The sequence below is a fragment of the Pelmatolapia mariae genome, linkage group LG7 (genome assembly GCF_036321145.2).
Source record: "Pelmatolapia mariae isolate MD_Pm_ZW linkage group LG7, Pm_UMD_F_2, whole genome shotgun sequence".
Taxonomy (NCBI): Eukaryota; Metazoa; Chordata; class Actinopteri; order Cichliformes; family Cichlidae; genus Pelmatolapia; species Pelmatolapia mariae.
The window spans coordinates 8,415,801-8,443,697 of NC_086233.1; the positions used below are offsets into that span (position 1 = coordinate 8,415,801).

At 41.0% G+C, this 27,897-nt stretch overlaps 1 protein-coding gene and 1 long non-coding RNA gene across 2 annotated transcripts in view; both read right to left on the bottom strand.

Annotated features, from left to right (window-relative positions):
* Positions 1–1,547: 1,547 nt before the first annotated feature.
* st3gal2 (ST3 beta-galactoside alpha-2,3-sialyltransferase 2) lies at positions 1,548–14,840 on the bottom strand. The gene is made up of 7 exons (XM_063480226.2): positions 14,323–14,840; positions 7,854–7,913; positions 7,285–7,418; positions 5,409–5,588; positions 5,050–5,095; positions 4,049–4,168; positions 1,548–3,965 (listed from the first exon to the last, which is right to left on the bottom strand). The coding sequence occupies exons 1-7, from the start codon at positions 14,719–14,721 to the stop codon at positions 3,792–3,794; spliced, it is 1,113 nt and encodes a 370-aa protein (XP_063336296.2). The 5' UTR covers positions 14,722–14,840; the 3' UTR covers positions 1,548–3,791.
* Positions 14,841–14,885: 45 nt separating this feature from the next.
* LOC135933352 (uncharacterized) overlaps positions 14,886–27,897 on the bottom strand; it is a 39,976-nt gene continuing 26,964 nt past the window's right edge. Inside the window, exon 3 of the long non-coding RNA XR_010573730.1 lies at positions 14,886–16,923. This is a non-coding gene — a long non-coding RNA (uncharacterized LOC135933352). The remainder of the gene's footprint in view (positions 16,924–27,897) is intronic.

Here is a 27,897-nt window from a genome sequence, read left to right on the forward strand (position 1 = left end):
TCTCAAAAAATTAGCATATTGTGATAAAGTTCATTATTTCCTGTAATGTACTGATAAACATTAGACTTTCATATATTTTAGATTCAGTACACACAACTGAAGTAGTTCAAGCCTTTCATTGTTTTAATATTGATGATTTTGGCATACATAACTCATGAAAACCCAAAATTTCTGTCTCAAAAAATTAGCATATTTCATCCGACCAATAAAAGAAAAGTGTTTTTAATACAAAAAAACGTCAACCTTCAAATAATTATGTTCAGTTATGCACTCAATACTTGGTCGGGAATCCTTTTGCAGAAATGACTGCTTCAATGCGGCGTGGCATGGAGGCAATCAGCCTGTGGCACTGCTGAGGTGTTATGGAGGCCCAGGATGCTTTGATAGCGGCCTTAAGCTCATCCAGAGTGTTGGGTCTTGCGTCTCTCAACTTTCTCTTCACAATATCCCACAGATTCTCTATGGGGTTCAGGTCAGGAGAGTTGGCAGGCCAATTGAGCACAGTAATACCATGGTCAGTAAACCATTTACCAGTGGTTTTGGCACTGTGAGCAGGTGCCAGGTCGTGCTGAAAAATGAAATCTTCATCTCCATAAAGCTTTTCAGCAGATGGAAGCATGAACTGCTCCAAAATCTCCTGATAGCTAGCTGCATTGACCCTGCCCTTGATAAAACACAGTGGACCAACACCAGCAGCTGACATGGCACCCCAGACCATCACTGACTGTGGGTACTTGACACTGGACTTCAGGCATTTTGGCATTTCCCTCTCCCCAGTCTTCCTCCAGACTCTGGCACCTTGATTTCCGAATGACATGCAAAAGTTGCTTTCATCCGAAAAAAGTACTTTGGACCGCTGAGCAACAGTCCAGTGCTGCTTCTCTGTAGCCCAGGTCAGGCACTTCTGCCGCTGTTTCTGGTTCAAGAGTGGCTTGACCTGGGGCATGCAGCACCTGTAGCCCATTTCCTGCACACGCCTGTACACGGTGGCTCTGGATGTTTCTACTCCAGACTCAGTCCACTTCTTCCGCAGGTCCCCCAAGGTCTGGAATCGGTTCTTCTCCACAATCTTCCTCAGGGTCCGGTCACCTCTTCTCGTTGTGCAGCGTTTTCTGCCACACTTTTTCCTTCCCACAGAGGTGCCTTGATACAGCACTCTGGGAACAGCCTATACGTTCAGAAATTTCTTTCTGTGTCTTACCCTCTTGCTTGAGGGCGTCAATGATGGCCTTCTGGACAGCAGTCAGGTCGGCAGTCTTACCCACGATTGCGGTTTTGAGTAATGAACCAGGCTGGGAGTTTTTAAAAGCCTCAGGAATCTTTTGCAGGTGTTTAGAGTTAATTCGTTGATTCAGATGGTTAGGTTAATAGCTTGTTTAGAGAACCTTTTCATGATATGCTAATTTTTTGAGACAGGAATTTTGGGTTTTCATGAGTTATGTATGCCAAAATCATCAATATTAAAACAATGAAAGGCTTGAACTACTTCAGTTGTGTGTAATGAATCTAAAATATATGAAAGTCTAATGTTTATCAGTACATATAATGAACTTTATCACAATATGCTAATTTTTTGAGAAGGACCTGTATATGAAAGAAAACAAAGAAAAGCACATAAAGTTTCAAAGCCACAGCTCTCAGTACAAATGCTGCGTTTACGATAATGATTCAAATCAGTATAACTGCATTAGGTGCGAGTGAAGAGCGAGTTGAGTTCACTCTGCCAGTTTTTCTTCATGTTTTACAGACCTGCGTAGGAACCCTGAGTACCTTTCATTTTCAGCCTCCACCTCTTTATGACCACATCTCCATGGATGAATTTACAACCTCAGCTCAAACCAAATACTTTCGCCCATCTACCTCTGCTCTAGAAATGGTCTAGCAGCACATCCTAAACTATCATTTGCTTGTTTTCTTGTTAAAGACATATCAACTAACAATGGCGAATATCAACGAGTAAATCACTACTACATGATGGTGACAGAAACACTTTTTTTCTGAGGTGATCCTGTAAATCACTCAAATCAAACAAAGCTAAGCATGAACTCTGCGTTCTGTGGGGGGGGGGGGATGTCATCACGATGAAACAACAGGACAGGATGTGCAGTTTTATGGCAGAGAGGTCAAGTGTAAGGCGACTGGTAGCTCCGCCCCCTCCAGACACAGCTGAAAGCTTTAATTGGTTAAAGAGGGACTGGGGCTAGTGGTTAATGATGCTGAGCTACTAATGAGTTAATAACTCTAATATCTGGTGGAGGTTTCTTTCACTCCATTAAATGGGCCTTAATTTGGGGTGAAGTGCTCCCAACAGTTTCTAACTCCACTGAGGTGTGGAAGTTTGCCTGAAGTCTTAGCTTCTCCATCTTTTCCAAACCAGAGCGGTGAGTTTGAGTAGCGCTGTGCAAGCGGCTGCACATAAACTGCAGCGACGCGACGCCTTCTTCTTTTTCTGCTTCTCATGCCGGCTTTGTCAGTCTGTTTCTACAAGCCCCAGCTCTTTGTTTTTAGTCCTCTTCTCCCAAATTAGACCTGGACAGACCACATGAGGATTAAACTCGGGGCCCAGACACCAGCATGCCTCCATCCAAACATAAAATCCCCGGAGATGGGCTTTTGGCCTCACCACAGTCAAAGCGTCATTCTCCCAGAACATTTCCTCTCCGAGTCTGAATGTGAATAAAGGCTGTAGCAGGGGCCTGTGGTTGTTGTGGCATTTAAAAGCAGGATGCGGTGCTAGTGCTGCAGTAATCTTTCTGAGTCAGAATGGCTGAAAGGCAAAAGTCTCCATTGTGCTTCTGTGGGTCAGCTGCATGGTGCTAATGCCTTGCTGAGACTGTAAGGACTCTGGGGACTTTAGAGGACAGTCATATGCTATAAACCTAGAGCAATCACGCACCATCTTATAAGGAACCATTTTACAACCCACCACTGTCAGACAAAGTCCTTATAACACTGTCTTCTCCAGTAGAAACCACATAAATAGGAGTTTACAGTGAAAATTGTCAAGATTTGAGAAGAACAACTGTTTATCAAGTGGCCTTTTAAGTTCTGGAGTCCTTTAAATGTCCAACATTACACTTTTGCGTCTGCAACCTCAGCCTTTTCTGAAGGTCTGCACCTAACAAGGGGAACAACAAACGATGTAGAACAACATTGCTCTAGACGCTGACCGTTCAGCTTCTGTCGTCTTTTCAGTACATATGATAGCGTGTCTCTGTTATTTATTGAGGATTAGGTTGTCATCCAAGGTGAATATTTCCTCTGGATTTAGTCCAAAAGTGGGACATGTTTTCCCTCTGTTTCCTTCTCCAGCATCCTCCACGCTGCAAACAAAGTCAGTATTTATTGTCATTGGTTAGGTTTTCCTCCATGGGCCCTCATACCTGTGTTTGTGCTGTCCTTTGCCTTGATTTTCAGTCCTAACGCAGCCCAGGTGAAATCCTGAGCCTTTTGCTTCTAATTTGAGGCTCAACTCCCACTTTTAGAGCAGCGAAAAGAGTCACGTTGGATCTACACAATAGTTGTTCGTAGCTACTTAACAGATGCGACCTGCAGCTCAACAGAGGGCATTCATTTAATATGAGGGGAAAGTGAACGGAGTAAAGTGTTGAGTACCAACTGTGATCACTTTGTCTCGTCTTCTGTAGCCATTTGGTTTTACTTCAGCAGAGAACCTAAACTTGTGCAGGCAAGTGAAAGCAAAAACATGATGTAAGCAGCCTGTATAGTGTCTGTTTGCTGAACCAGCCCTCTAACGCTAAACTTTAGATATATGCAGGATGGTTCGCTGGTTATTTTCCAGGAAAGACTGTGATTTTGCCAGCTTTGGCCAGCCGCTCAATGATCTGGGCTTCGTAGTCTGCGTCGTGGACGCCGGTCTTCCTGAATTCTCCGGAGTAGCGGTTCTGCTCCCAGTAGTGGTGCCAGTTTCCACGGCTGTCTGCACCGAAACCAAACACGTTCACCTAGAGGAGAGCAGAAAATAAAGCAAGACATATGACACAAGTGCAACGTTGATGCAAACGCAGAGAGAGAAAGAAGAACAGACCTCATCACAGACGTGCAGAGCAAAGAACAGCACTAGCATCCCAGTGGAGGGGTAGCGGCCATGATGTCTAGTCCAGCGGTCGTGGATGTATTTAAAGAATGCTGGGTTGAAGATCTGGACCTGGGTCATGGAGGGACATGTAGAGAAAGGGAAGATACCATAAGATAAAGTCTTATTTACTGTGAAATCAAAGCAAAAGTCCTACAAGAAAACTGTGGAATTTCTTGTTTATTTGAAAGTACCGCCTCGGGCAGCGAGACCTGCAGACCTCTGCTTCAACTACAAAGCCACATCGTTCCAACTTAAGTAAAATTCAAGCTCATTCCTCATCAAAATGAAGGTTGTTAAACAGATGTTTGCACTGTAACACAGGGAAGATAACCCCGTGCATATTATAGACGCTGCATATTCCACCAGTCCCACAGAACAAAAAAAAGATTTTGCCAAGTTAAATTTTAATACTCCCTGCAGTTCTGATCACTGTGAAAGATTCAAGGACTTCTTAAGGAAATGAATGGTAATTAGAAATTTATCATCTACCTCTAGGTGATACTCAAGTCTGCAACAAACTGGGCTTAGAGAGGCTGCTCAGAACCCCATTTACTCCCCCACCCCACAGTGGGGGAGTAAATCTTTTAAATCTATAATTTTGGGTCTGCCACAAAGATGCTGTAAAAAAAAATTGTAAAAATAAATTAAAACTGAGTCTCTGACCAGGCGAAGATATTTGCCAAGTCTTCACATGACAGGGATTAGTCTGAGTTTATTTATTTTCACGGATTAAAAATACCCAAAAACGAGCAGATTAGTAAAAACAAAGGAAGGGTTTATAATCTAACTGTAATCCTTCATCAACAATGGGAATGGGGTGAAACAGTTGTAGCAGACCAGGTTCCCTCTTTGTGTGTGTGTGTGTGTGTGTGTGTGTGTGTGAGTGTGAGAGAGAGAGAGAGAGAGAGAGAAAATGGCCAAAATGAATTGCACTCAATGAAAATACATACCTTGTCTTTATCTACTCGGAGGAACTGCTTCACTGGAGCGTAAGTACTGAGAGGGAGAGAGAGAAATTGATTGAATACATTCAATCAGCACTTTATGTGATTGCTGGAGCTATGAATTCTGGATGATTGACAGCTGGCAGATTGTTCCACCCCAAAAACTCTCTGGCTTCTCACATCTCCACTCCACGTGTCAGTGCATGTGTGTTAAGAAAATTTTATTTATTCCCCAAAGATACTCTGCCGTGTGTCTGTGTGCCCTGAAGTCAAATGGCAAGTTTCAACATCCCTGCGCTGCAAGCAGTATTTCACATGTCTTAATCCATGCTTATGCATATCTGCGTGCACGTGTCTCGTCTTACAATCGAATCTGGCCCGTGGACAGAGCGCTGGTGATCCAGACCAGATCCAGTGTTTTGAAGGGAACGAGCACGAAGCTGACGTTGGCTGCCAGGTTTTTGGCACTCTCTGGGTACATGAAGTGGTGAGTGGTGTGGCTGCCCGCGTCTTCCTCGTAGCCCACCGTAGGGGCCAGATTTATCCTAGGAGAGAGTGTGACGGGGGAAGAGCGTGAGAGATGAACATCATCAGGTCACAGGCTGTTAGAAATTGGTGTGTGAGGCCTCGGGTTTTACCTCCAGCTGGACTCAAACTGGTGCCAAAGTACCTTCACATGGATTTAATTTCACACTGACTTGCCAAATTCCTGATGCAATTCCTGCTCATGTTGCTGGAATCAATTTCTTGAAGCGTGACTTCATGACCTCATAGAGCTCAATATAGCTACTAATTTTGGCTATTATGGGTCTATGACAGATATACCGGTATACAGATATCAGCTTGCGTGTTATTCAGCTATTTTGTAACTGATAAAATAAGTTTGAGAGCAAACAATACAGTTGTTTAAAATGTGCTTAACTTAAATAAAGTAAAAATAAAGCATGTCATAAAAGAAAATGGGCTCAGTTTGTCACACTTTACAGCTGAGGTGATCAAACTCGCTTTTTAGTTTCTTCTTCCTTTGTGCTGTTTCAGTGTTTTGCTGCTGAATGCAGTTTGATTCAAGGTCACACAAACAAGTTCTTCACCTATAGACCGCTGTTCTTGGCGACTGTTTGTTTACTTGTTCTTTACGTCATAGCACAGCTCCCATAGCAGTGAAAACACCTTACGTATATCACAGTTACACTGTATCAAGTACACATATGCAGCGTATACAGTAATGTATATTATATGCAGTAAAATCAGTCAGACAGTAACTAATCGCTCAGCTGCGTTTGAGCCATTCATTGTATTTACAGTAGCTGTGACTCACTGTCTGGAGGAGTGATCCGTTTATGTAAACAGTTGGTTGCGCTTGGAATTAAAAAAGTGGCTACTGACTTCACCTTACCATATGCCAGTGAACAAAACAGATGTTGTTCACACAGCAGGAGTTAAAAAGCATGCAGACAGGCGGTGGGTGGTGACAGTGAGGGGGACTTTTGTGGGTCAAGCTGGTTGAAAAACAAATGAAAATCAGAGCACAGCATTAAGAAATCGTAGCAGGAGATGGAAGTTGGAGGCTGCCCACACGGGTCTATTGAGAATGCAGCTCTAATGGATTCCATTGCTTATAGCAGGCAAAAACACATTATATCAGTCACTCCTGCTGAGTGTTTCATGGCACCGGCATGTGTCCTCGACACTAACTCGCGCGCAGTGCAGGAAACTACATATAGCTGTGCTCATGAGTTGGATTGTTTAAGAACAATCAGGCTTTGTGATCCGTCAATGCGGCTCGGAAACAGCTGGGGAGCAGACTGACACAAAAGGATTTATGTGCCTCTGTGCATGGGTGTGTGTGTGTGAGACAGAGACGCAATCTATAAGTTCAAATGTCTCGGGACACAAACGCTGGGATTACTTTTGCTATCGCACACATATCTGCTGTTTGCTTCTTTGTAAGTACAACTCCCCATCCTGTACACACATGCACACACAATCTAGATGGCAATGATGATGGAACTTTAATGGCACATACTGTGCGGTGTGAGAATACAGTGTAATCCCCACATAAACTCTTTTTTCTTCTTCCCTCCAGCTGTCTCCCTCCTCTCCTCTCCCTCCTTCCCCTCCAAGCTTTGGTCTTACAGCATAATTTTACTTCTTTGAGTCGTGCTTTTATCTAATAGTGCCCTGCATCCACTCTGTTTTGTCTTGCTCTGCTCATCTATCCGTTGCAGCCGTCTCTCTCACCTCATAATGTAGTTGTGATCATCAATGGTTGCGCCATATCTGGCCCCGCGAAGGTTCCCGGAGTTCCCCACCACAGCGCAGCGCAGGCAGCGTCCCGGATCCCACGAGCCGTACGGCGACCTTCCGGGAATCACCTGTGATAAACAACCATGATTAAATCAAGCAGACTGGACCGAAGCTACGGAGGAAATTAAATACATCACAAATACACATAAAACGACCTAACCTGCAGCTCAGACCTGACTGTGAAAATACATGCAGCTCTCAATATTGGGGTGAATTCTTTATGAGAATCTCCATGAAAAATACATGAACCACTTCAGCCCTAAGGGAGCCAGACTAAACCTACATCCTTATGGGAAAGCACTTTAAGTGCTTTGAGAGTCCGAATATAAAAAAGTCATACGGACGCGCTGGAGAGGAATGAGCCAGGTTTGAGATAAACCAAATGTCAAATAAAGACAATCTGCTCCCCCTCCACTCAGTCTTTGGACGGAAGTCTGAATTAATGACTTGGCTGATATGAAAGCACTACGGCAAAGGAAAGATGAATTAATAATATAAAATACCTGGAACAACCTCAGCAGCACCTGCTGGATGCTGTGGGGTTTAAACTGGGGCTGTAACATCTAGAGAGAGAACGAGAGAGAGAGAGAGAGAGAGAGAGAGATAGTTAGGATGTGTAGTTTCTCCTCTGCAGACAAATCATATCTGACAAGAGACTTTAAATTTAGTTACATTCTGTGTGCCCGTGTGCATGTGTATGCATGCACTCACTTGCATTCAAGAGAAAATAAGCAGATGCTTGTGCCTAAGTGTGTGCGTGTGTGTTTAGGTAACAGCTACATGTCAGACTGACAGGATGCAGTCAGACTGTGGTCAAAGGAGCTGAGGCATTGCCGTCCACATGTCAAAAAAGAAAAGAAAGCAGTGGGGGAGCTCCCAAACACCTTTTTTTTTTTAGGAAGGTTGTTTCAGAGTAAATTATTTAAAAAAAAAGATTTGGTAAATGTAAAGGTGCACAGAAGATAAAAAATAAGATCTAAACATAGCCCAGAGAAAGATGAAGAGAGGAGGAGAGTGATACAATAGGTCGCTCTTAAGCTAGCTGTCTGTCAGAGGATTAATGGATAGATAACACCATAAATGTGAAGCTACTGGTGTTTTACATTGAAAAAAAAACACCCTCAGATTAAGTTCCTCCCTTTGGCTACTGTGAAAATGGGTTTAATGCATTGTTCATCAGCTTGTCTGAAAACATGAATAATAATCTAAGCGCTTTAGCTTGAACAGAGTCCATTATAATTTTAATGAGGAAGGTCACTTAGAAAAAAAATAAAGCACGGCACCTCACAAAATTACCATACTTAAAAGCTCCACCATTTTACAGGGCACATTTGAAATGAGCACAGAAGTATCAGTCTACCCTCTGACCTGTGGGTGCTGACTTTTGAAGCCGTTTTAATGTGAAGCCTTAATAGCTTTTAAACTGGTGAACTTTAAAAAGCGCTTAAACCGTCTTGGCATGTTTGTCCTCATAATAAATTATAGCATTTCAACACATGAGACTATGGTGAGAGACCATGGGCGTGACTACTTCTTGAGTCCTTGAGCATGCAAACTAGTGCCATCTATAGGCGAAAAAAGTAACAGCAGCACCACCCAGAACAATCTGGGTGTCACCTGCCACATGTGAAAATATTAATTTCTTGGTAAATGATTTGGTAAATTTCACTTAATCAAATACTAAAAAACAAAAAACGCCCCTCCAAACACTAACCAGATTTCCATCAACCTCAGCTCTGCTTTGGTTTAATGGTAATTTTAAAATGTTAATTGCTTCCAGCATGTTAGCATCGTGACATTAGCATTTAGCTCAAAGCATTGCTGTGCCTAATTATAGCCTCTCAGTGTTGCTAGCATGGAGGCAGCCTTCATTCTTAAAGTTTTAACTCACGAAATGCCCGTTTTTTAACTTATCCTTTAACTTCAAAGCTTTCTTGGGCAGGCACCAGTCGCTTTACATCGACAAGTGATCTTAAAGGGCATGAACTATATTGAAGCCACATGTTTACAGTTAAGAAAAAAAAATATTGTTTGCTTTATTCATGTCAGTAAGAGTGTTTTTCATTTCTCTGGATCAGGGTTTGAGTGCCCTTTTGTGGTATGGTGATGCTTACCAACTAACAAATAGAAGTTGTCCAATTAAAAGGCAAAAAATAAATCCTGGCTCATTTGAGCATCTGCCAAACCACACAGGCAAATGTGCAATCATGCATGAAAAGATAAAACAAGCACCTGCACAAATGTAAAAAAAAAAAAAATCCCATAAACAAAGAATGCAGTTTATGGCATCCTATGGATAGCCATCGGGGTATTGGCAGCTGAAGCATGGCTCCTCCTATCCATAACCATCTTTTCTTTGTCTCTCCCACACACAGCAATCTTCATTTTCACACTCCTTTGTCACCCCTTCCTTTGCACCCACCAGTGTCCTTAATTCGCTTCTTCCAACACAGATCTCAGTCTTCAAGATTTTCATTCATGCATCTTCTGTATCAGCCTTTTTGCCCTCATGTCTAATTCCTGCTCTTTAACTTCCCCTTTCCCCTCTCCCTTACTGCTGCTCCTCTTGTCTATCTTCATCTCCTTTTCTCTCTGGGTTGCTTGTGCACGAGGCAGATCATAAGCCCTGATCAGAGTCCACTAATCTTTCTTTCACACCTTCTGACTTTGTCTCTCTTGCTGTTGCCTCTCTGCCATTGTGTCTTTGTCTCTGTTTTCCCAATCCTCCTTGATCCATCCATCCCTTTGCCTTCCTCGGTCTCTGACTGCATACACGATGCCAGAGCCAGCTTGGCATTCGATACCGCTGTTGTTCAGGGGCTACTAATTTTTGGCGTTTGTTTTCTGGCAGCATAGCCGGATGCTGTCGAGCTTCCTTCATGTCAGCCGTCTTCTGACTCCCAAAGTTTCCTGGCAACTGCATCCAAGGAACTCTAATTTTTCTTTTTCCATTGAAACAAGATTTCACTGCTGTTTCCAGAAGCCACATTAGATATTCAAAATTAGCCCTGTTATAAAATTAGAGACAACTGCAAAGTGTTCAAATTTTAAAAGAAATTGTAAAATTACCTTAAAAAGTACAATTACTGTACAACATTGGAGAGTTTGTGTCTACAGCAACAGACTGAAATGTTTAAAATGTTTCTTTCACTGCGTGCTTGCATTGTGTCTCTCCTGAGTCAGGAGTACACATTTGCACATTAGGTTTGATTGAAGAGGTCCAATCACGAATACGCATTAATCGCTTGTTTTCATTTCTTTATAGCGCTGCTTGATTGGATTTGGGAATAAAAGAAAGTCGACCAATACAAAAACAAACAAATCAAATAACAAAGGAGAAGTATTTTTTTCACTGGTTGCATCGGGTGCATAGACTTCCCATAACAAATCACTTTTGGACTGAAGAGGTTCTCTCAGAAGAAATAAAAGGAGGTAACTGACTAGGGAGCAGCTACACAGATGATCCTTACTGTGAATTGCTGAAGTCTGCCTCATAAAACTCTTTACCAGGAAACAATGTCTTTTTCTGTTTTCTGATTCCCAAATGCAAGGACTGTAAGTCATCCTTACTTTACAATACAGCGCTCAAAGATAAATACTAGTTCGAGACACAACAATATAAACAGCAGGCAAGACACTAGACAGCAAGCCATTATTACTCTTGAGGTCTGTGGCCGTTCCTCTCTCCATTCTCCACCCAGCCATCCATTAATTCCTGTTAAGTTAAAATGGATGTATTGATTAGAGAGTGGAAATCTGATGACTGCAGTGTGAGAGAATAAATATTGTGTAGTTGCTAAATAAGGCTTGCCTTTTAGGTTTGACGTCAATTCTTTTGAAAAAGTCAGAATTCAAGCATAACTCAATTAAAGACTCTGGAGTATGTCTGTGATTGTAATTCTCAGCAAATTTCCGCACAACTAATTCCAGCAGTCCAACAATTCTTGACTGTGATATGCAGGGTTTCTCTTTTCAAACAGAAATAATATTCTAATTAAGTTCTAGTCAAGTTTTTATTCTCCGCAGTACCCTCTGCAGGAGAGGCCGCATGAATTTCAATGTAATTATTTACATGCCTTGTGATCATTCTGGGCAAATTGTTAAGCTTCACTCAGGGTGCTGTGACATTTTTTTACTCTAAATTTATGCAGACAACAAGTAAACTGGCACTTTTCACTGTGTCTGCAGTAATTCAGAAACAAGGACAGCTGCCTGTCTACAACACTTATCTCTCCAAAGCCTGGTGAGTTGTCTTTACCTTCATAGGAGGCTAATAAATATAATTTACATTATGTTCATTCTTACGATATTTTAAGGAACATTCTAAATTTAGAGAAAAATATGGAAACTCTCTATGAAGTTTCCAAATTTAAATTTTAAGGTATTTTAAGATAGGTAGAGTTTTCCTCCCCATTAGCATTAGCAACGATTTTAACATATCTCCCAAAACTACACTCCAGACCTCAAGTTAAGAGGTCTTCAAGGTCAGGTGTTCATGGTGCCAAACAAACACACAAGGTATATGCTATATATTAGAAATCAAGCAATTACAACATTACATACGTGGTGTAACCAACACAAGTCGTTCATTAAAATGACTGCCTACAGTGGTCAAGCAATGTGACTTATTGGAAGCCCATTAAAAGCTGCTGCTGGTCAGAGCAGATGATTACATTTCTGGACTAATTAAATTCAGAAACCACATTTAATATAATTAAATTAATATAATTTAATATAAATCTATTTTAGATCTGCCCATTCCTTTCCTATCCACTCTCCCCCCCCCCCCCACGCCAGTTCATCACCACCCTGTTACAGTGTGACCTAATGACTTGGCAGCTGTTGGCCTGTGTTTGCAGTTTTTTGCCATTTCAGAGCTTAGCTGAGATTCGGCTTTGAAATAAGAGTCTAACCCGGCCACTGAAGGACACTACACTGGATGACACTTACTGCAGATGCACACAAACACATTTGCACTTAGATTTGAGTGGACATAGAGAGACAACGCATGTACGTAAATAGTTACAAACCAAACTAAAAGGAGGCATTTACATAATGATCCTTTAAGTGCTTCCTGTCAGTATCTCACATTTGACTCGAAAAAAACTCATTCTGGGGTTTGTTTGTTTTTTACACATTACTATAAAACAGTTTAAGGAAAACCCAGAGGCCAACCTTGTTTATTTGTTCCACTTTTCCACAAATACTATGACATATGACTGGCAGGGATACTTGAGAAGCATGTAGGACTTGTAAGAGGGGGATTGGTTGGCTCAGAGATGAGGCAGGATGAGGAGGATAAGATTATTATGTGTTACTCCCCCTGTGTTAGTGTTCTATAAACTTATGTCTTCCATGTAACTTGCAGCTCCCCACACTCTCTATATACGTAAATAGAAAGTGCTTGATAGTGCTCCAGACAGTGGCACAAAGTTATTTTTGTGTACTGTGGTTCAGAGGAGAATGATGCTATATGCTGTAGTATAATACATGATCTTATTACTGTGTTTTGCTTTATGAAGTTAGAAACATTAAATCACCCAAACACAGTCTGCAGATTTAGTGTGAAGTATGCAAACCAGGTGTTTTACTCCAAAACAAGTAACTAAACCACATATACAAAAAACGCAGCATAGCATTTATAAGTAGAACTTTAAATTTCTGATTTGGAAACTTCTACAATTTGCATGAACTTGTGGTAGCATGCACTGCATACCAATTTCCCTTCCAGTCAGGGACATCTGACCCGGGAACACTGAGATAAAGGGCTAAGAGCTCAGACAGGCAGAGGAGAACTTATTGCCCTTACTATTGCTGGATTTTTTCATGGATATTTATGAAAGTGAATTCAGATCATGGCTTTAAATTATTTAATTGCTCACATGTAAATTTACCAACAATCAAATGAAACCATTGTAGACATTATAAGTTTATCTAATGAAGTTGTTTTAAAGACTGTATGACACTGAGGGTTTCTGCCAGGAAAACTGTGGCTGCTGTAACTCGTGGAGGGATAAGTCGGCATTTTAATGAACACAAGTGAACGAATAGCTGCAGAGTGGACAAAGTATGACTTCATAACATTTCTTCTGGTTCTTTATGACTACGTTTTTAAAAAACAATCATTTAAAGTATTTTTACATGTGTGAAAACAAGAACGGTATGCTAATAAGACACATTAACTAACTTAACAGCTGTAGCATTTGTTCCAGTGCTTAGGAGCAGTGGGAGATTTAGCTCTGGCAGGCACAAACCCTGCTAATATTAACATCACATTGTATCAATCACGTATGGACAAACTATTCTGTTTGTATGTTAATTATAAAGCCAGATACTTAACATAACAACAGGAAGCAGTGGAATCAACTACGCAGGCTGTGTTCAAAATTCAACTAAAAGTTCATTAATTACCATCTTATATCTTGCATGTTTATTCTATAATGGTTTTACAGGGGATTATGTGCTGTCACCTAGCAGGGGGCAAACAAACTAACACGATAACACCTGTTAATCAGTGAGCTTTAGAAGAACTGCTAAGAAGATTTTGTTTACTTTGGAAATGCCATGCTGTCTCCAGCCTTCCAGTCTTTGTGCTAAGCTGACACGCTCTTGGATAAAGCTTAATATTTACCGATTAAGAGCAATAAGTATATATGCAAAGAAGCTGAGCTATTAAACTCGTAGCATATTGAGGGCATAGGCTCTTTGCTTTATTCGAATATTGAGAAAAAAAACATCAAACAGAAGTCAGGAACAAAACAAACTTGCACATGTAATAATGCGTCACCACACCTAATATAGTACAGATTTACAAACATGTAGGAGCCCTGGTTGTGGAGGTTATTGTTTTTCCAGACTTTGAGATATGTTACAATAGTTTACTGCTTTAGCTGATGTGAAAAAAACAAAACAAAAGAAAAACACTCCAGACTGTTACTAACTTACAGAACTTTAGAGATTAAAGTTACTTACCACCCACCAGTAGTAGACATCAGAGGGTAACTGCATGTTGTCTCTTGTCCAAACAGGAGAGATATCCGGGTCGTAGTTTTCATCGAACCAATCAGAAACTCCAGGATCCCCGACACAGCGCGGGCAAGCACACGTCTTCTGCTGTGGGGCATCAGGTGATGACAGGCGGTGCGCACCCATGTAGCTGGGCACGAGCTTCACACGCCGTGACTCTTCCCACCCGGGTGGTTCCAGGTAGTTGAATCCGACGCCCCCGCGAAGGGACACGGACAAGAATAGGGAAGTGAGAAAGATGAGAACCAGGGAGCCGAGGAGAACCCAGATTCTGCGGGAACATCTCACCCTGCCTCCTTTCTCTGCTCCACCTCCTACCCCGGTACTACCTCCACCTGTAACCATCCCTCCGCTTAACCAGGGCCTGAGCTCTGAGATTCTGGGAGCTCCCCTGGATGCACCCCCGCTCCAGGAACCCCAGCCCCAGCGCCTGTCCCGGTGCAGGGTGGAGGACGGTATGCGGCCCCCCCATGGCCATGTCCCCACCCCTGGGCCTGCCACTGTCCCCAGCCCACAACTACCTCCTCCTCTTCCTCCTGTGCCTCCACTAAGCGACCACCACGGTCTGGTCACAGTGACTGGGACGAGCCCCTGGCTGCCAGTATGGACCACACAATCACTCCCTTTATCGGTCTGTCAAAGACACGCACAAACACACACACAAAAATACAAAGGACAGTGTCAGAGTCAATCTGTCTCACAGTCAAGCTGTTCGCTCACCGGAGCTCCTACGCTTTCTCTGTGTCTCCCGCTGGATTCTCTCTCTCACTGCTCCACAGCCATGCACTCGTCTCACACACTGAAACGTCTGAACAGACACGAACACACACACACACGCACACAGGAGTCGCTGCTGAATCACACACAACTGTAGCCAGACTGCTTCAGAGGTCCTTTGTTTTCAGTGTGAGGTGATCTCTCTTTCAGTTTCGAGTACAATCCCAGCGTATTTGCACCTTTGTATCTTTTGTCCACTCCCTCCTCTTTTTTGAACTTTATAACTTTCCCTTTCCTGGCTTTCTCTGTCTGGATCTCTGTCACTTTTCCCTGCCTCTTTTTATTTGATTAACTGCAGTATCCATCGTCAGTGAAATCCAACGGCTGGATGCGGCAGGTCTTTCTCGTTTCCTCTGCCATCTGTGTGAATGTTGAGCTTGGCTGCAGCGCTGTGCTTTCTCTCTTCCTCCGTCTCTCTGTTTGCACTGAAGCGACGTAGCCAAAGACAGCCAGCAGACTAGTCGAGAGCGGTGGAGAGAGGGAGGGAAGAAGGAAGGAGGAGCAGCAGAAGGGAGGTGGTTTACCCTGAAGGTTGTTCCAACACTGCTCTAGCCACCCTTGACAATAAAAAACAACCAGTTTTTCCTTTCTTTTCTTCCTTTTGTCTTTCTATCAAGTTTCACCTCACCCAGTGTCACCCTCTTTCAAGGTCTCTCCTTTTTTTCTTTTACCCTTTTCAGTCCATTGTCTGAATCTGCCACTGAGGCACGCTGAGCTACTTGACTGAGAGCAACTGTGTTGAGATTAAAGCTCTCCTCTGATGTGACTCTTCTTTACGCTCTCCTCAAACACAAAGTCTTAAAAGTTAGTATAGAAAGTTTCAATTCTTTGTGTGTTATGATGAAATTGTAATGAAAAAGAAGTGTATAAAAAAGAACCCTTTAAGATAGTTTTCATCACACGCTGTAAAAGAATACAGCATTTCCTTCTATCACCTCACTGATGTCTCACCAATTTGGCATCCACAGTTCAGAAAGAAAAATCAGTCAAGAAGTCCTGTCACTGTTCATTTCAAACTGGTGCAGATGTCAGATTTTTATGATGACTATTTGTCCATGGATGAGGCTGCGCCGTGGAAAGGCGAAAGTGGTGGATGGAGTGAGGCGCACAGGGCGTGATGGAAAAATAGACAAAACCAATCAGCCCCAAATCTCATCTTCTCTCCAGCTGGCTTTGAGAGGATGACGGGAGGAGGGGAGGGCGTAGCATCTGTCCTCTACCCCAGACTATGTGTGTATGTGCACATCTTTATGCCTGTGATTTAATGTGTGTATGGTGCAAAGCTAGGTTTGCACACCGTCTGCCAAATGCACTAATTTAATTGTGTTCTACAGCTGTGCCAGTGGGTGTGTGTTTGTGTGCGGATGTTTTTGTGCATGCTCTGTTGGCTAGAAGCGTGAGTTTCATGGGGCTGGTGAGCTTAAGGTGGTTGCTGCTTAGCTCTAATCTGCTAAACTGTAATCTAAGGTTAGGACCCCTGCAGCGCCCACTTTATGCCAGATGTCTGCCCTGCTCATGTTCGTTAGATGCCCTAAAAAACACCTGCTTTGCTCACCTGCAGAGAAACAAAGTTATGCTTCTGTATTTCTAAAAAGCAGATGTTAATGTCTAAGTGTCTCTGGATCTTTAAACTGCAAATCATTGGTTCCAGCAAAGCTACAAAACTGGTTATTTCATGATCAAATGTCCGTATCTGGTTTTGTGCAGTGTTTCATAACTTTTAGCTCCCATGTCCAACAAGAAGTTTTACTTCCTCTTCAGCTGGAAAACCTGGAGAAACAGAGAAATAGGGATAAAAGAACGCCATTAGTCTCATTAACCGCATCGATATCTTTAATCTTCCTCTTTGATCCACTCACTTCAAGCCATCTCATTTAACCTGTTCCTTATTTCTGCTTTCTCTTCTCCCTTTCTTTTCATTCTTACTTTGATTCTGCTCTTCTTTCTTAATTTGTCTTTCAGACTTTCACTCACTACAGACAAGGGCGAACATTTGGGGAGGGGGGAAACGAAAGACTTGATGTCCCCTGTTTCTGAGTCTCTTGATTGGAAGTGAATAAATTTCAAAATGTCACTATGCTGAACTGGAAATGCTGAAACAGACTGACAGCATACAGATTGAAAGAGCGGGGGCAGAATACTAAGCAGAGAAACAGGCCCCTCATATAAACAAACTCCTGTCATATCGCCTGTCTTCTGTGTTTATTACTGCTGTACTGGATGATCGCGCATCTGTGGCACATTTACTAAGCTCAATATAAAATGTCAGGTTGCACAATTTTGCATCACAGCAATATTTCAGTGTAGATGACTGAGAGAGAGACAACAGAGGCTACAGACTAATTAAGTCCTGCTCATTAAGGTTTAAACTCAGTGGTGTGTTTGGACACATTTCGCCCGTGTCTGGGAAATGACACAAAAAAAGCACAATAGAAAGTGTTTCTTGCTGGCGGATTGGTTAAACAAAAATATTTTTAGAACTGCAATGTTTATTCATCCTGTAAGAAGGTGGCTGCATGAGGAAATGTGAGTTAAACTGCCTAACGTCATTGGCTCTACAGAAAGATTAGCAACTGAATAATCACTGTGGGGGATTTTGGTTAAGCTTTTAAACTCTTGAGTTGATTCTTGCTGTAAACAACAATAATAATAATAATGAAAATGATAATTAAAAGACACTGGACTGGACTTCCAGATGAGTCATTTAAATTAAGGCAAGAATGCAAATTTAAGAAGGAAATCAGAAAGGAAGCCACATCACATCTGTTGTATGGTTGTCGCGTTCATTGTCCAAAACATTTTCTGCCATTTCACACGCTAAGCCTTCAGTGGATTAAAAAATCTAAAATAATCAGCAGTGTAATCGGCAAGTGGTAGCTGGAGCCCCTCTCTTGCATTTTATCAAAGCCAAACCTTATAGCGGTTCATTATAAATAAGGAGGGACATCATTTGGGAAACGAAGGGCTGCAAATTCTTATTGCATATCCCAATATGTAGTTGTGTAGTGGAATGCTCTCCTCTTTGTCACCTTTAATTATAAGGATGTGATAAATGGAGCAAAGCTTGCTAGCTAGAGTGAAGTAAGCAACACATTTAACCTGCTCACTCTAGTCACATCATATACCAAACACAACCTCCCAATTTGGCTGTCTATTTAAGCTGCACACCTCCCACCTCACCCTGCATCTCTGCCTGCTGTTTCAACCCCTCCACTGCCCCAGCATCCATTTGTCGGCTTCAGGGGGGACATTTACTCATCTCTCCCCAATCTTATGTGTAACATGTGCGAGGAGAGATGAGCTCGGAGCCTAGACACCGATATCTGACTACGTCTGCTGTAATAACTGAATCATTTGAGGTTATGAGCAGTCTGACTGAAGTAATTATATGATGTGATTTGTGTCTGCTTCTCTTTTGTGCCATCAACCTACCAACACACCCACCGAGCAGCCAATGATCATTTTCCACTACTCTATTTTTGATGCATTGCCATGGCAGCCAGCAAGTGATGCAGAGTTGTTACAGCAACACAAACCACAGAGTCCCCAACCTTGACCCGTCTAATCAGTGCAAGAGAACTAGGGCAGACTTTGGTTCCAGTTGACATAATTTTTCTTTCTTGTTAAGTTGCATTTCTATATTTGCTGTATACGTCCACATGCTTCTGTGCTAGAACTTTTTCATCTTATTTTATAACTTGGTCTTTTTATTTTAACTGCACACCCACTTGTTGGAAAAGTGCATTAATAAACAACACACATATGCAGCTGTATAGAGCTGGCACAGGTTCTAACATCCCAACAAGCTGCACATTTACAGTATGGTGTAGCTGGTCGGCTTTTCCACACTTGTTCGAATTCATTTTGCAGGTTCCCTATAAATTCTTGTTAGAATTCCTTCCATTTGTCACTGAAAGCCAAGGGAAACAATTAATTTGAGCATGAAGCTCGCCTCTGCCCCTTTGGCTTTAATGGGAAATTCTGCCAATGCAACTAAGAGCATTCTTTATTGTATCCATTACTCATTTCGGAGAGAGAGGGAAGGACAAATGCAGACAGAGCTCCACCGTGGCAGCTGTTAGTGAAACAGCTGTCAGGATTTTCCACTGGATTTCCCACGGTTATCTATACTGTCCTTTAGAGTCCACACAGCCGTCAATGAAATCGTCTGTTAAATGATTCACTGCATCCAGTTTTCACTAAACAAATGCACATTTCTCCTCAGTTATCGCCGCTTATTGCTATGCAAGACAACACGGTTAATGTATAAAACATTGATGCCACAGAGTCCTGCTCATGCTGCAGCTCAAATGTTACATGTTTTTATGTGCACGGAGACATCACCTGTCTGAGTGTTAATACATTTATACACCTGGGGAGCAGCTTTCAGGATGTGAACTTGACTTCTGTGATTTGTATGCTGTCCAGTTTTTGTACACTGCCCTGCTTTCTGAATGCTAACACTTCTGTTGCATTGATTTCAGTCCAGCTTTAATAAGAGCACACCACTTTCAACTGTCAATCACCTCTCCCACGTCCCCCACCTTTGTTCTCTCTATTTTCTGCTTTAGGCACAGCAATTGCCCTGTCAAATTCCTGCAAGTCTGATGCCATCTCAGTTTTACAGCTAGCAATTATCACCCGATACCTCCAGTCACCCTTCTTTCTGTAGCTGTGAACAGGTGTCAGAAAATTTCAGTGTTTTTCTCTTACACTGCCTCCTGTTCAGCACGCTAACCTATGATACCCTGGGTCTAGTCAATCTTGTTCATTTCCTAGGTGAAGTTGTCCAAAGACTGAAGAAAACAATGGCTAACACAAAAACAAATCTACGCCCTTGCAAATAGATTTTAGAGATTTATTGTTCAAAGCTGAGCACAGATGCTCCACAGCGCATGTAAGTGGCAGACAGTTCTTTAAGTCCTGGCAGCAGCTTCACGTCACATTTCAGTGGACTACTTAAGAACAGTGAATATGAGCATAGTCATTAGTATTAACACTGAATATGTGCCCCAAGAAACTGACAGCTCTGTTCAAGATCTGTATTAACTGAAAATGTGATATATATTTTTTTAAAGTTGCTTCATTCACAAATTCTTTAGGTATATATTAATGCAGATTATGGTGATGTGCAAAAGTCTTGAATCACCAATCATGGAAAATTGATGCAAACATACATGCAACTACAGTATGCGGTGCAAAAACAGAGTTTGTACAATTCTAATAAACTTGAAAGTCAATTCTGAGTCCTTGATTCTTCAGCACAGCCTGAACTCTCTTAGTCAAGCTTTCTTGTAATTTTTTTAAGTAGTCTTCAGAAATACTTCTCCGTTCTCCATTTTGTTTATTACAGGTGTCTCATATTTTCAGTGAATCATACTTGTTATTAATCTCTGTCTCTCTTCTACAGCATGCCTTCTATCCTGTCTTCTTTCTGTCACCCCAACCGGTCGCAGCAGATGGCCGCCCCTCCCTGAGCCTGGTTCTGCCGGAGGTTTCTTCCTGTTAAAAGGGAGTTTTTCATTCCCACTGTCGCCAAAGTGCTTGCTTATAGGGGGCCATATGATTGTTGGGTTTTTCTCTGTATGTATTATTGTAGGGTCTACCTTATCTTACAAAGCGCCTTGAGACAGCTGTTGTTGTGATTTGGCGCTATATAAATAAAATTGAATTGAACTGAACTGAATTCATATACCTCCCCTGCCTCTCATGGTCACGGACCATTCTTTCCCCTTTTGTCTCTCTGTATGACCCCCTTCCCTCACCTATTGCATCTCTCCTTTCTTGCCAATAATAATGCTTCACTGCAATTTCATTACAAGAGGCCACCATCAACATAAAATCTAAAAGAAATACATTTCTTCATTATATTTAGATTTCAACTGACAAATTTAGAAGAACCTAATGCATACTTCTGTTACAAAATCCTTCGTCCACTTGCACAGCTGTGCCGCTTAACTCTCTTTTTTGTTTTTCTTTTACTTTTGCACATTTTGTGTTTTTGCATCTGCATTGAATATCTTCCTGGATATGTCCCTCTTCTTTCACCTAGTCTCTTTAGGGATTGCTACAGTGGATCATCTACCTTTTTATGTGCACATGTCCAAACCATCTCAACCTTGTGTCTCTCTTGTGTCTTCAGCCTGAGCTGTCCCTCTTACATACTTATTTCTAATCTTGTCTATCCCACTCTACCCTCCCTGCACTACTGCTTCAACTCTCTTGTGCACAGTCTTTTATCTTTTGCATGGTTGACCCCAGATAATTAAACACGCTGCTCGCTGATCATCACCACTTTTCTAACCCTAACTTCAACAATTCTTCAACTTTATCCCTCTGTAGTTGCTATAGCTCTGCACATCACCATTGTTCTTGCATTGTTCTTGATGCAAACATAATGCAACTAGAGTATGTGGTGCAAAAACACAGTTTATACAATTCTAATAAACTTGAAAGTCAGTTCTGAGTCCTTGATTCTTTAGCACAGCATGAACTCTCTTAGTCAAGCTTTCTTGTAATTTTTTTAAGTAGTCTTCAGAAATACTTCTCCAGGCTTCTTGAAGACCAATCAAAGCTCTTCTTTGAACGTCGGCTGCCTTTTTGTACTATTCTCTGTCATGATGATCCCACACTGCTTCAATAATACTGAAGGCCATGAGATTCATGCTCGGTACTGTTCCACTGTGTGTTTTTATATCCAGTTATGCTTTTACTGCGCTGTCAGCATATTTGTCGTGCTGAAAATGAAGGAACTGTTAAAATTACACTGTTGTGTAATTTAATGTACCTCAACCTTTTCTTCCTGTTTCCCTTCTTTACAAACGGCTTCTTCACAGCCACCATTCAACGCCAATTCTGACCAGACTTTTTTTTGCCTGCCAGTTTATTCAAATTTTTTAAGGACACATTCTATACCATACCAAGATATGCCACATTTGTAGCTAATAGCTCTTTGGGAATCACCTTGTTTGAGCAAAAAAAGAATTTTATGCCTGTCAACTGTCTTTGGCAATTTTCATAGATTCACATGGAAAACAAACAAACAAATATTTATTTTTTTCTTTCTTTTTGCAACAGACTGCTAGTAATAAAGGTTCCTAAAGATATCATTTAAAATAGGTTATTTGCTACTTGGTCTGTTATGTCTAGACGCAACACTGATTAATCTTTTCACTTAAGAGCCTTTTTATGTTTGAATGATTGTCAGTGCCAAGTGGTTTAGGAAACAAAAACAAATAATTCCTCCAGAAATAGTTAATTGCAAGGATGGGACTGAAAATGAATGCAAATGTCCAAAGACAAACTTTGAATGACCATCAGAAAGCCTGGAAACTATTGTCTCTATTATTACTTTTATAAAGTCTTAAGAAAGTCATTTCTTGAAGACAATGTACAAAGAAGAGAGGTAGCTCAAGACTTTTGAATAGTAATGTATGCCCTACATCTAACAAAATAGAACCTGAAGGCTTAAATCTGACCCACAGACCCTTTCGACTTAAGGTAACCTGCAATCACAGCACTGCTGCTTATGTGCGCAAATGAAATTTACATAATTAACACAGGGATAGCCACTGTGACATGACACATTAGTTTGGGACTCTTTGTTTTGGAGTTTCGACATCAAGATTTTGGCAGTTGAAGTTATCTTTTATAGACTGTGGAGGGCTCATTTGTCAACTAATACTAGCAAGTTTTATTAGCCAGCTGTATTCATAAACTGTATGATCGCAATGCACAGACACACATATCAGCTAAATAGTGCTCAGTAACCGACAAATACAATACTAGAATTTCACACACCATAAATGAAGCACAAACTTCTGCAATGTATTTGCACTTGAACCATACATTCAAAACAAGTTTTATTCTACACACTTTAAGCTTTTTATCTTACAGCTATGGCCCATTTAGATCACCACCCTAATCTAACATGCATGTCTACTTAAGGCATGCAGGCACAGAAGGAGCATCCAAACGGCACACAGTTAACAATTGTTAATTCACACTAAAGGTACGTCTGTGTCTGAAGGGGCAGAATGTTATAAACTTAAGAACTTGGCAGCGAGAGATGAAAATTCAGCCTCATCAAATTTTTTATGAATACCAAACTAAGTGTGCATCCATGGCAACTACTCACCAAATTCATTATTTAGTCCTGTTTGAAAGACTTTTGCTAAAAATTACAGAGCTCTGATGCAATTTTTAGAGGTTTGCATCTTCACAGGGAATAAATGGGCCACAGACTGTTAGGAATATCAGAAAATGTTGGTGTGTGGACTAAAATATTATCAATTTCGTATTAGCCATGGGAAAATGTTAAATATCCCCAGCTTTATTCCTTAATTGATATGCTGAACACTCCCTCTTGAAAATTTAAAGGTAGGCACAGATGTGCGACACATTAAATCAAAACTTGAACCCCTGCAGAGAGGTGATCTGGTGGCTCTGTTATGCTGTGGGGGCATTTTTCATGGCACTGTTTAAGTGCACTGGTCCCTTAGTAGAGAAAGATCACTTCAGATCAATGCATGTTATTCTGGTTAATCACCTTTATAATATAGAAACATTTTCTGTCCTAATAGGAGGAGCTCTTTTCATAAGGCACGAGAATCACTGAACTGTTTGACAAGACGGAAATGATGTGAATCACATGCATTAGTACTCCAGCAGAGTTCAATGATAGGAGATTTTAGACTGATGTGTCAGACAGTGCTCTCCACCACCTTGATCCAAAGACCAAATGAGGAGATATCTTTAGCAAGAAATAGATTTATTCCTCCGGCAGAGAGTGGGAGATTTAATGTTGAAGTAAACTGAAGCTGTACATTTTACACAAATATCATCATCCCGATGTCATAAAGTATTGGCTGAGCATAACAGCAGCCACTTGAAGCTTTTGACGTGTAAACTAGTGACTCTTCACCTCATGACACTGCATAGATGAAATCATGTATATAATATAATGCTGCATGAACTGAGGAAACATTTACAGCTAACTTCACATCTAGTAACAATATCACCTTGCCTATGTCGATGCTGCTTTTAATTGTCTGGTGCTGTTCAGTGTCCAACAAAACAACTTGCTGTGTTAGCCAGCGTGTATTATACGACTTCATCTGGATGAGTCCCCTTCCAGGTTTAATTACCATCTTTAATTACTTGCCTTAACTGGTGCTGTCACTAGGACTGTTGTTGCCTGCCTGCCATTAACCTATCTGGATATCTGTTCTTGGTCAATCAATCCTCTTTTTCCCCCATCCATTCCTCTTTTCCTCGCATGCGAGGAAAAGAGGAAAATATCCCTTAGCAAAAACATCTGTTATTAGCAGCTGTTATCTTGCACCAACCATTTTCAATTATCTTTGCCAATCATCTTCTCATAATAGGCTCTCCAACCACCCACTTTTAGTCTGTCTCCTCATCTTTTACCATTAGTTTCTTATTATTATCCAGCCCGCTCATTCATCTCTATCTTCTGCAATTATGTCTGCAGTTTGACTGTGTTTATGACAATGAAAGATTGATGCTGTCATTATAGGTGCATAGCACTCAGTGCTATGCACCATCTTCACCTCCATCATGGTTCTACTCCACTTTCCATCCTCCCATTGGAGGCAGCTGTCATTAGCAGTTCATGTGATTGAGGTCCAAAAGGTTCTAATAATTTTCCATCACAGTTTTTTTTTCTTTTTTGTCTCTCTCACCCTTGCTGGATGTCTCATTTGTCATTGTTTTTTACCGTTCCCCTCCATCAACCTCACTCTGTCTTTCTGTTTCAATCACAGCCGCAAATGGCATGAGTCAGAAACAATAAAAATCTGCCATTTTGTTTATTACAGGTGTCTCATATACCTCCCCTGCCTCTCATGGTCACGGACCATTCTTTCCCCTTTTGTCTCTCTGTATGACCCCCTTCCCTCACCTTTTGTCTCTCTATTTGTTTCCAATGATAATGCTTCACTGCAATTTCATTACAAGAGGCCACCATCAACATAAAATCTAAAAGAAATACATTTCTTCATTATATTTAGATTTCAACTGGCAAATTTAGAAGAACCTAATGCATACTTCTGTTACAAAATCCTTCATCCACTTGCACAGCTGTGCCGCTTAACTCTCTTTTTGTTTTTCTTTTACTTTTGCACATTTTGTGTTTTTGCATCTGCATTGAATATCTTCCTGGATATGTCCCTCTTCTTTCACCTAGTCTCTTCAGGGATTGCTACAGTGGATCATCTACCTTTTTATGTGCACATGTCCAAACCATCTCAACCTTGTGTCTCTCTTGTGTCTTCAGCCTGAGCTGTCCCTCTTACATACTCATTTCTAATCTTGTCTATCCCACTCTACCCTCCCTGCACTACTGCTTCAACTCTCTTGTGCACAGTCTTTTACCTTTTGCATGGTTGACCCCAGATAGTTAAACACGCTGCTTGCTGATCATCACCACTTTTCTCACCCTAACGTGAACAATTCTTTCCTATAGCTTCATGGTATGGTTAATCAACTTTATCCCTCTGCAGTTGCTATAGCTCTGCACATCACCATTGTTCTTGCATGCTTGTACTATTATACTTCTCGATTCCTAAGGCATCCTCTCATTCTCCAGGATCATGTTAAGCAATCTGGTTAAACAGTCTGCTGCATCTCTCCTAGACATCTCTATACTTCCACAGGTATTTCCACTCTTCATCCTCTTCACAGCTGCCCTTTGCTCCGTAATAATCATCTGCACTTCATTCTCATAACTTTCCCCTATATGTCCTCCTCTCTCTCTCATTTGTGAGCTCCTCTTTCCATCTTCTTAACACACACACCTTTCATATTTTGTCCTAAAGAACACAAAAAACCTTTAGCAACAACCTAGATCTTCGTGACTATTTCTGTGTCTCCACATCTAACACTGCAACAGCACTGCCAATTTGGAAATAGAAGAAATCATGACCAGCCTTAAGCAAAAAGAAACAAAGTGAAAACACAGAATGACTGAAATAACAATGGGAAAAGAAAATCTCATACACAGTCAAAGATCGGCTAATCTGAAAAGAAGATAAAGGGCTATTTATCGCAAAAGTCAAAATTCTCTCCATTTTGATAAATGCAAGCAGAAAGCCCTGCTCTGCAACTGGGCTGTAGCCATGGAAACCCACTATCTATATCCTTTGAAAAGAGATTATTTTTTCACTCCTGCCTTCAGTTAATTGTGTCACTGAACCATTCTGATTACACAAAATGACCAAAGATCTGCTCTTTAAAATGCAGTTGGTACATTATAAAATTGCAAAAGCATTTTTTATAACTGTCATGTTGGCTATAACATTTAGTGCAGACTGATGTGACCCATCTCAAATCATTAATTTATCAGGACTGAAACTCAGGATTTATTTTTCACAAATCATACTGACTTTTCTAATACAGTTCTAGTTGAAATGTGTATATTTCCTGTGCACATGGATGACTTTGCAAGGAGGCATGATTTTTGACTGTTATTTATCTTATTATGGAAAATGCAGTTTTGTACTTTAGTAGTTCGAGCTATAATGTAACATTCTCTTGGAAGCAGACAAATGTACCAAAAGTGGTTATATCTGAGTTTAAAAAGCACAAAACTTAAAACTAAAGTTACCCAGACGTTAAAAAAAAGAGGAGAGCTATGACAGACATTAGACAGGCACACTACAAATTCTTTGACAGCCTCTGTAACACATTAATAGTGTTTCGCTGGCATCTTTTAAATGAAAAGTGCCACAAACAGAGTTGGAACAAATGATAAAAAACAGACTAGAAAGATGATATCAGACTGTTGGTTTCTAAAAGTTACAGGAATGTTTGATGCAGTGCTTTTAGTTTAGACATGAGTAAAGTGGTGGGGGATAGGGGGTTCTGAATCCACCTAACCATCTGAGTGTTTCTGACAGGGTATGGTGGCCCTTTAATCATAAGTTTTTTGTGATGTCAATACTTGACACTTTTCTTTTTTCTCAAAGAAAGTGCTTTCCAACAGAACCTCTCAAATGACATCTATAAATAAACACAATATGATCCCCATGTACCACCTTTCTTAGTCTCTACTTTGTACTTTAATGCCTAAAAGAGAGATCGCTCCAAGTTTTGCATTCAAAGTGTGACACAACCAGAAGTAGAGCTAAAGTCCCTAGCAGTCAGAAATCTTTAAAGGAACTTATTCTTTTTAAATCTTTACAGAAAATTATGTTGAATAATGTCGAGGAGACACAAGAATCAGTATAAATCAAATAGAGTACTGTGTGCAGTATGTAGATTCTTATTTTTGTCTTTGCCAAGACCACACCAGCAACATTTTGAATAATTCCAAGCTCTGCTTTTGCTGAGTGCAATTTCTTACTTTAGTACTGTCAGCATGTCTATAATTAGATGAGCCTGGCTCCTGTGGCAAAGGATCACTTCAGAATAAAGTCTCCTGACCTGTAAAAAATGTAGACAGCATGACTGGATTTACAATCCTTGGACAGTTAGTTTTGCTACATGTTCAATGTCACCTTAGATATACCTTTATAGTGTAATGTGAACAAATACGGCTATTCTGATACAGTTTTTATGATAAAGCGAGTGGTAGAAGATGCAGATAAAACTGTGCTTTTTGCTGTGGTACAGATTGCTGTATGCTGAGAGCTGGTTCTATAATTTGGCCAATCACATACATATAAATAGGGATGATAAAAAATGGCCAGCAGTTGCCAAAATAATGCTGTCAAATTCAAAAAC

Coding starts and splice junctions, on each gene's coding strand:
- st3gal2 (XM_063480226.2), bottom strand. CDS start 14,721: ATGGTTACAGGTGGAGGTAGTACCGGGGTAGGAGGTGGAGCAGAGAAA. Junction 7,914..14,322: donor ATGTCTACTACTGGTGGGTG/GTAAGTAACTTT, acceptor TTCTCTCTCTAG/ATGTTACAGCCCCAGTTTAA. Junction 5,096..5,408: donor TCCACGGGCCAGATTCGATT/GTAAGACGAGAC, acceptor TCTCCCTCTCAG/TACTTACGCTCCAGTGAAGC.